This window comes from Cornus florida, unplaced genomic scaffold, assembly GCF_030987335.1.
Source record: "Cornus florida cultivar Cherokee Brave unplaced genomic scaffold, ASM3098733v1 CherokeeBrave_3.0.0_Hap2_Chr05, whole genome shotgun sequence".
Lineage (NCBI taxonomy): Eukaryota > Viridiplantae > Streptophyta > Magnoliopsida > Cornales > Cornaceae > Cornus > Cornus florida.
Genome location: NW_026775575.1, coordinates 89,203,320 through 89,213,485, shown reverse-complemented (window position 1 = coordinate 89,213,485; position 10,166 = coordinate 89,203,320). Strand labels below are relative to the sequence as shown.

The following is a 10,166-nucleotide window of genomic DNA, read 5'->3' as shown; positions in this document are numbered from 1 at the left end:
CACATGAATAGTACTGTCTGTTTTTAATGTTATAAACATATAATATGTGCATAATTTGTCCGTTACTTTCACACATACACTCTCGAGAAAAAAAAAAAAAAAAGGGTAAATCCAAAATGAGCCAATGGGGTCACCTTTTAGACTGAAATATTATTAAATGTGTATTTTACAAATAATAAAAAATGTAGATGGAAATTCTTTTAGCTTAACATGAGTAATTCTAGCATTATTTCCACCAATCTATATAATAATGAAAATATTAAATAAAAGGAATGAAAAAAAAAAAAATAAAAATCAAGGAATTTCTGGCAATTGTTCGTGTGGGATGGGAGATTGGAGATTGCAATATGAGTTAGTGAGCTGACATCACTATCATTGAAAAAAAATATATTATTAAGATAAATATTTGTGAGATGAAGAAATCATCCTAAATCAATCGATAATTCTCTTACTAAAATTAATACATTAGAAAATGTTATTAATTTGTTTAGGTTATTCTTTGAGTCCCACCACTTATATGAGTGTTGTGCACCGTGCTCAACCAAAAATTTTCTCAGAATACCAATTAAGAGAAAGAGAAAATATATATATATATATATATATAGAAAGCATAATCCTGCCAACTTGACACGAATCAAATTATCCCATTAACATAAACGTAACTGAGACTAAAAAATCATATTAAATTGTCTTTATATATAAGAAAAATTATGCTTGCTCCGAATTCAATCCAAGTATCATTGTTTTATGTATAAATAATATTGAATGCAAATATTTAGGTGAAATAAATGAACATAGTAAAATGGTCAACATTTATAGTAAGGTTATTGATCTCAATGCATGCCCGTCAAATGTAGAGTTGGATTGACCACCAAATGCTAGCTAGGGTCACATTGTTTGGTGGGGACTAGCTCAATTATAAGCGCCCACCCATAAATCATTACGACTCTCTATAATAATAACAATATTCTTATGACTGCCTACCCACCATCGCTCATTCATATGCATGGATTATTATTACTATTATTCAAATCATCTTTCATTTCTCTCTCTCTCTCTCTATAGATATACACATTTACATATACATGCATATATATATATATATGTATATATATATTAATTAGTCGATGCATGGATTATTATTGAAATGAAATCCTCTTGCATTCATGTCTTGTGAAAGTGATATACAGGCTATATATCTATGCATGCCCCTCTCTCTCTCTCTCTCTCACTCTCCCTCTATATATATACACACACACATGTATATGAACACACACCCACGCATTAGTCATTACACCAAACTTGAAATACTGTGGTGGTAATTAAGAAAATAGTATCTAATGAGTGATTGATGAGTTTATAATAATAAAGTGAAGGAAGGTGTTGTCCTTAAGTGAATGATAAGTAGCAAGGAGTATTTGTTCTAGAATAGATATATAGATGTAGGTGGTTAAATTATGGGACCGAAGAGTGTCGGTAGCAACATACTAACAAATAGGACAGTCTGGCATCAAGATGCCGTATCACGTGTAGCCACGTTTGACAGCTCTCTTTTCCTTTCAAATTCCTTTTCCACTCTTTTTCTTTTCCTTTCTTCCTACTAACACCACCCCTTTTCCACTCATTTTATTATTTTCCTTCCTTCCTAATTACACCACCCTTTTCTTAGTTTTTAGGCTGAAAATAATTAATGGAGGAATCCTGTGTTGAAGTGAAACACGTTAAATAATAATATAATGTAATTGTTACGTAGACGACGGAAAGGCGTAGCGTACAAGAAGATTCACGGTTTAGAAAATTGTTGCTTAAATTAGACCATCTCTAATGCAAAATATCACTTTTGCATATCAAATCTATATTTTGAGAGAAGTTACAGTGTCAAAATATTATATTTTAACAATTCTGCTTCAATGGTGCATTTCATTCAAAATGTTATATTTTTGCAATTCTAAGCCTCCATTGAACCAAACCCAACCCACTTCTAGCTTCCCCAATCCTACTTTAACTCCAAATCTTGAGTATCGTTGATTTTAAAATCACATTCGCATCTTTACCATTCACCCCCCCCCCCCCTAAAAAAAAAAATACTACAAAATATTTTTAGGGCAAATCATTTCAGCCTCCCCAATCGCCTCCATCTCTATTCTTGTTTTCGACTCTAAACTTGCCCTCTCTCTGCAACTGCAAACTACAAAATCTACAAGAATCAGAAGTTCAAAACCCATATATTTGAGTTTATCTATCTGTATGCAAGAATCAAAATTAAAGTTTAAAACCCACCTGCTATAGCAACTGCTTTATATAGTTTGTGTTATATTTGGTATAAGATTTGACAAAACTATATTTTGGCGGTCCATTTGACATGCCATTGGAGAGTCCATTTTAAACCCACCTGTTATATTTTGAAATTGGCAATCCATTAGAGTTGCGCTTTCTGTAAATGTTATCAGTGGGCCATTCAGTTTGGGCTTTCCTTTAATGAGTACTAACTGTAATCAAATTCCAATATCCCTTGTTTGATATACGTTTTGTTTTAGTTGTTTTGTTTTTGGCTAAAACAGAAACAATATTTTTGTTGTAGAAGTGTTTTAGAAAAAAAACTGAAACACGTTTGGAAACAATATTTTATTGTGGAAATATCGGAAACAGAAACATGCAAAAAATGATTTTGGGCTAAACAGTTGTCAAAATAAGAAAAAATAACTTTTTAGTATTTTGGTTTTGAGTCACTCTTCACAAAGTGTTTTAGCACTGTATAAAATAAAACAAAGTCGCACCAAATATATTTTTGTTACCAAAATTAATACTGTAATAGTTCAAAAATAAAAATAACAAAAACAAAATCCATGCCAAACGGAGCTTAACATATAAGAGGATTTAGAGATTGAAAAACTATTGCTGCTTAAGAGTGTTAGAATAGCGCTTTCTGTAAATGTCATAGGTGGGCCATTCAGTTTGGGATTTGCTTTAATGAGTGGGGCTAACTGTAATCAGACTCCAATATAAGCGCTTTTGTTTTCTTCTTTGGTCCACCCTCTGGCCCAGTTCATTTATGGACTTGTAATATTCACACATATCTATACAATTTACTTAATCTTTTGAAATAAATGAGAGTTTAAAAAATGTGAAAGTTTAAGAATGAAAAAAATGACCTTAGATTTGTGTGAGAATTTTAAGATGTGAATTATAGTTTTAAAAAAGTGAGAGTTTAGGGATGAAAAATGACCTTATTCATGGTTCATGAATACTGGACTTGCTGGTATAAGCTAATGAATGGCTTGAAACTAAAACACCAATATGATATTGAAGTTAGAACTATTTTTATTATAAACAATTCAACTAAGAATCCAAACTTTTCAAATTGTCGAGACTGAACAAAATTCGCGATCCAGCTAAACAGAGTGAAACTCTGTTATCAAGTCAAAGCTCGACGGACTCACAACTCATTGGTCATGGGCCTCAAAATATGGACCAGCCTTGTTCACAGCCTCACAGGTTCTTTCATACATGAAAATTCTCATCCTAATATCTGCTTCGTGGAACCCTCGGTCAAGCGCCCAACTCATAATTGGTAAATTTATAGGTTTAATTTTTACCGGATACACGCCATTGTCTATTAGAATTGACTCTCTATCAATGAAAACTCATAATCCATACATGACGAATTGGTATGGTGTATTCATGTCAAATTGCCCAAAACCCGAAGCTAAATTCAGTTTGGGCTTTGCTTTAATGACTGCAGTGTCTTATAAAAATTTAGTTAATACTTTTGAAATATATTTACTTAATGGGTTTTAGCAAACAAATATTACAAAAACTTCTTAGAAAATTTACATAAATTTCTATAAATAAATTTTTAGGAAATTAATTCTCCAAAGTATCAATATACTATAAATAAAGATTACTAAACAAAAGAAAACTGAAAAAAAAAGAGTGATCAGAATTTAAAACATATGTATTTTTAAAATTAAAAAATTTCCAACACTTCGGATTGAATCCAACCCTAAATTAGTTCAGTTAATAGTTTTTCTAACTCAAGCCCATAATTGGAAGAATAATTGTCCAAAGTCGGCAAAAAATTAGCCTAGGCTTATTAGATTGAGTGCAGATTGGCCTGCCCAAATTTTCCAAGATGAATATGTGAGAAAAAATAAGAAGGAAAAAGAAAAGAAAAAAGAAAAAACTTAACTATGCAGAAAAAATTAAGTTGTATGGCAGACATGCCATGTACATGATATATATATATATATATATATATATATATATATATATATATGCAGAGGAGTACGAGACAGCTATAAAAGAAAAAGTTAAAGTCTCCCATGGATGATCTGTAGTACGGAGTAATAATTTTGCCGACCATTTTGTGCAGATCAAATCCGACCATTTAAAAATTCAATACTGACTTGGCACATCTCATTGGACATTGGCATCTACAGATCTGTGAAATCAGCTTACTGTAGCAATTATGTTAGATAACGGCATTCCTTAATACGCTCAGAATGTGAGGTGCAAAGAATGTGAATTGAAAGGCGGCCGGGTATATTAGAAAGTGTTGGAAATCATTTACTTGTATAATTGATTTATTAAAATTCAATAAATAAAAATCTAATTAGAGAAGGAAATATAGGATATTAAAAAATTACTTAATAATTATACACACTTACACGTATTAGTTTGTATATGATTTATTAAAATTCAATAAATAAAAATCTAATTAGAGAAATATATAATATTAAAAAATTACTTTATAATTATACACACTTATAGTACTAGTTTGTATAAAGGGTGTGTCAGAAATATGAAAGTAAACTATTAAGTAAAAACTGTGATACTATATTTGGTGACATGAAATTGGTGTCTTGGATTTAGAAAAAATATAGTTCAAAATTTAAACTAATTTGTTTTTTTTTCTAATTTCAATTCCAAAACACCAAACTAATTCCATGTAACCGAACACAATGTAAATTCAATGTACTGCTTCCAAGTATTTGGTAAGTTTACAATGGTTAAATACAAAGCTAAAAAAACATTGCCAACTTTTAGCAAGACAAGGGTCTATCTGTTATGAAGCAGGTGTGTTAACAATGGAGGACAACATATATGAATAAGTGGATCAGACAAAGTAGGAAACACAAAGCCACGACCAAAGAATAACGAGAGAATAAACAAACTGAACACAATAGACGAATCTTAAAAAAACAAACATGAAAATAGAAGAACCAGTGAGAAACTTGAGAACAGATGAAGAATTTAGAGTTAGGAGAGAGCTTGTTTGAGAAGAATGAAAGATATGTAAAGTATTAAGAAAATATCCCGGCTAAATCAACACACAAATAGGATGCATGAGATTACAAACAAACGTGATAATATAGTAGTATGAGTGAATTTCTTATCAAGATTTAAATTAAATAAAAAATAAAAAATAAATAAAAAACACCCACTTTATGAATGTCGCATGTGTCAGTTCAACTCTTACCAAATTTGAACATCCCATGTAGTATGATCTAAAATAGGAAAAAAACTAAAAACTGCAAAATCAATCATTTTGAACAAGTGAACAATAGTAACAATGATTAATAGGGGAAGAAAACAAAGGGAAGGGCAGACTCTTCTTATCCTCTACATGAGAAGCCCTTTTGTAAAGTACAGATTTTTGCTAACCTTTCTTCCCACTCACTTTGACACTAAACGTAGTATTAGAGGTTGATCCATGGTTTTATGCATTTGTAATCTTTTTGTTTTTTTTTTTCGGCAATTACACACATCATCTTTTTTAATTCACAAAAAATTAACAAAAACCTAACATCTAATCTAAAATTCCACTATGAATCATTCAAAAAATAGTAAAATTAAATCCTAAATCACAGTGGATAAAAATCAAGTCTACCTCGGCACCGCCGTGGTAGCTCCACCACCAACGCTGCCCCTACTGCCCTTTCTACCACCACCACCACCACTCACTCCCATCTGATGAAACGAACCAGAACCGTACATCTGACCCTGATAATGATGGTGGCCCCCCATCACCATAATCGAACTCTGCATCCCACCGTATAGCCCCGCACCACTGTTAAACCCCCCAGCGCCACTCCCGGAGATCACTGCGCCGCCACTACCTCCGGAGCCGTCCTTCTCGCCCTGGCGGCCCAACGAGGTCTTCTCCCCCTCCATCTCCCTGTACTTGGCGAGGTATATCTTCAGTGGCTCCACATACTCCTCGAACCCCAGCGTCGTCATTGCCCACAGGAGATCATCGCCGTTGATCGTCTTCCGCTTCTCTCTCTGGCACTTATCGGAGGCCTCGCCAGTGATGAAGCTGATGAACTCCGACACGCACTCTTGCACTATCTCCTTCGCGTCCTTGGAGATTTTCGCATTCGCCGGCAACGCCTTCTTCATGATCCGACTCACGTTCGCAATCGGCAAGAACCTGTCCTGCTCTCTCGCCGATAGCTCGCTGCTCGCGTTGTTGTGACCTCCCGATTCGTTGTCGGAATCCGCCATAACAGATCAGAAGCTTCAGGAATTCTAGTGAATTGTCTTGAACAAAATCGCGGTTTTAAGGAGGGGATTTTTTCGGGAAAGTTGGAGTGAGGGTGAGAAAAAATTTCCGGCTAAGGTTTGGGAAACGCCGGGGAGGGGATGGATTCCGGGAAGGTTGGGGATCGTTGGACTATATCGCATCGAGAGTGACACGTGGGAGATTGTAGACCGTTTATTTATCGATAAGCGTGGGATTACTTGGGAACTTTTTAGGTGTTGGACGGGTGGTGGGGTCTTATGATCTCGACGGTTCCAGAATCAGTCACGTGGTGTGTAGGTGGTACCTAGTGAATAGAATCTTTAGCCGACTTTGCGACTTGGCTCGAGAATTTAGCTGAGTTTAGCAGCCGGCTAAAAATATCATTGAAAACTAATAAACACTTAAAAAAAAAAGAGTAAATTACACCCGGACGCCCTATGGTCAGATCATATTACACCTATATGAATATTTTGGTTTTAAATTTCACTTGTACATAAATTAGTGATTTAGCATTTCACTTGCACCCCAAATATGAATTTTAAGACTTTTGAAGTGTTAAAAGACTATACTACCCTTTGGCCTCACATTTGTGACCAAACTACCTATGACCCCTCCCCCCGGTGAACCTTCCTCTCTCTCTCTCTCTCTCTCTCTCTCTACCTCTTTTTTTCCCCTTTCTCTCTCCTTTCTCACAAACCCTCACAACAGATATGCAAATACACACTGACCTAGTTCCGGCGAAACAAAACTCAATTCCATCGACCTCAGTTCATATCGGCGTGTTCCCAAGCGACGACAAAGCAACGACGTGCGTCTAGTCAGAGCAATCAGCGACGACGACGTCGGATGTGGCTGTGGGTTGTGGAGCTGTGATGCGGCGGGCCGGCGGGGGTGGTATATGGTGTGGGTGATATATATATGTGTGTGTGATTTGGTGGAAAGTGAGAAAGAAACCTTAAATCGAATAAAGAAGACAAGGATTCAACGCCGTCGGAGGCTTCGACATCATTGCCGTCTTCTCCACTGTCGTCGCCGTTTGACTTGACAAATCGTCGTCATCGGCAAATTGATCCCATCGTCTCTCCCACCGCTATAGCGACCACCTCCACCACGACCTCTTTCACCGCCGCCACGACTGTAGCTACCTCTCTCCACACAGATACGCGACTGTAGCTACCTCATTAATTTTCTCCCTTCTCACAAACCCTCCCGCCGGAGCACGAGATGAGGATTTTTGCCACCGATTACGACGTCGTCGAGGCTGTAAGCCTGTAATCCGATGTCTCAGTGCCGAAATATATTGATTGGGCCACCGTAGAGGTTGTAATCCGACACCCGCCGCCGATATCAACTTGCTCTTCAGCGTCGTCTTCAACGATCGACTTCGCCTTCAATTCTGTCATCGACATCCATTTCGGCAGTGGATGGGATGGGATTTTGTGTATTTTTAGGTTTGGTTTTAGGTGGGTGGTGGTGATGAGGTGTTGGGTGGGGGTGCAGTTTGGTTATGGTGGGTTGGTTGTGCAGGTGTTAGTGTGGGACGTTGGTGGTGCAGGTGTTAGTGTGGGACGTTGGTGGTGATGGGGGTATTGTTAATGGTAGGAGCTGCCGGTGTTGAATATATATATATATATATATATATATATATATATATATATATATATATAGTACGGGTTTTTTTGTCATTGAAGATTATATATATATATTGTATTAAAAAATTGAAGGTAAAATGGTCAATTCACATATATATGTGGGTGTGTATATATATATACACCCACATATATATATATATAGTATGGGTTTTTTTGTCATTTAAGATTATATATATATATTGTATTAAAAAATTGAGGGTAAAATGGTCAATTCACATGTATCAGAAGTCAAAAAGTAAATTGGGGTGTAAGTGAAAATTAAAACCAAAATTTTCATCTAGTTGAAATATGACCTAACCTTAGGGGGGTCTAGGTGTAATTTACCCTAAAAAAAATTGTAAAAAATATGAGAATACTTGTTTGACTCAATTTATTAAAATTACTACAAAAATGGATAAGTTGTAACATTACTTTAAAGAATAATACATGAGTAACGGTATAAAAATTGATTGGTTTTCTGTCTAAAATTCATTTTACATGATTTACCAAAGAAAAAAAATAAAGAAAAATGACTTCAGTTGAAAAGGAATCCTAATTATTCATAAGGTGTGGAATGGTGGAATGAATTAGGGACCAGTTCATTAATTCTGTTGAAAATTTTGTATTTTGTATATTAGTGTGTGTGTGTGTGTGTGTCTATATATGAGAGGGAGACTGACGAGTCTGAGAAGCAGCTCAGGCATTTAGCAGTGACTGAGAATATGTCCACCATATCAGAGATGCAGATATGAGAGAGTGGACAACCACTTGCATATTCCAACTCTTCAAATGACATGTAAAGTTAATAAGAATTCTTGTCTGAAGTGAACCATCCTCTTCTTACAAGAAGAGGGAAGAGGGAACTATATATGGCAGCCACACTCACACTTTGTGCTGAAAAAGGGCTCATCAAGTCTAGCAAAAGTAAATGGCTAGCTACAAAACCATTTACTTACAACTGACAAATGAATAGACTATGAACTCGATTACTAGACAACTAGTACTACCAGAAAGTAGTACATAGCATAAAAAATAATAATAAGAAAAAAATAAAATAAAAAACCTTGAAAATTCTGAACCAATTCAGGGATGCTCTTCCATTAGAAGTAATTGGATCCCTGAAGAACAAAAATGCAGGGCTGCTTTCAAAATTTTCAGACCATACTGAGATAATGAACCCATGATGTTGTCAGTTGTATGATTACCTACAACTGACAACAAGAGTTTTCTTCATTTTGTTTATCTTTTACATATATGTTTCCTCTTCTTGGTTAATAAATTATCTTCTTCTTTATTTTTTTTGCTCTTTTTTTCTTTCTTTCTTTTTCTTTTTTTTTGAGAAAATGCAGATTTTAAAGTAGCTTAAGATCACAAAATACCTTTTAATCAAACTTCAGACTTTTATATTAGACTAAACATCTCAATCCCACTAAATAACAGTACAGCAATTTATCCCATTTAGCACATAAAAAGTTCCAATCAAAATATAATTAAGCATCTAGATGAGTATGCCTTGTCATGGAAATTAAAGGCTATGAGATGCACCATGCATGTACAATTTTCTTTTGTAACATAACAAGCTGAAATAAACCTAAAAGGTAGAACCTACTAGGGAACTCTGCTTCTTGCAGCTAGCAGATCCTCAATGAGGTTTACCTAGAAAATTTAGTAGTAGAAAGCCTTTTTTTATTTTTATTTTTTTATGTTTTGCCTTTTGAAGTTAATAATAAAAAAAAATAAAAATAAAAAAATTGTTAATTCAAAATTTTAGTAGGCAAATAAGAAGCATCATAACTAGTCTGACCTTATGGAATCAAAATCTATAGATTCATAATATATGCTACATCACATCAAATAATCCACTAAATGAGGTAACTAGTGGATTAGAAGATCTTCAGACTGAGCAAATGGACAAGAAAAAGAAAGAAAAGTGGATAGAGAAAGGCAAGTGGGATTCAATTTATTTGGCCATGGCCTTTAAACTTTTAATACTTTTCATTAATAAACAT

General features: G+C 34.8%; 1 protein-coding gene across 1 annotated transcript; it reads right to left on the bottom strand.

The window, feature by feature from the left end:
• Positions 1–5,546: 5,546 nt before the first annotated feature.
• LOC132307487 (nuclear transcription factor Y subunit B-3-like) lies at positions 5,547–6,711 on the bottom strand. Its single transcript, XM_059805270.1, has one exon. The coding sequence runs from the start codon at positions 6,505–6,507 to the stop codon at positions 5,887–5,889; it is 621 nt and encodes a 206-aa protein (XP_059661253.1). The 5' UTR covers positions 6,508–6,711; the 3' UTR covers positions 5,547–5,886.
• Positions 6,712–10,166: the final 3,455 nt, after the last annotated feature.

Bases quoted from the DNA above. Each gene is read 5' to 3' on its own strand.
- LOC132307487 (XM_059805270.1), bottom strand. From the start codon at position 6,507: ATGGCGGATTCCGACAACGAATCGGGAGGTCACAACAACGCGAGCAGC.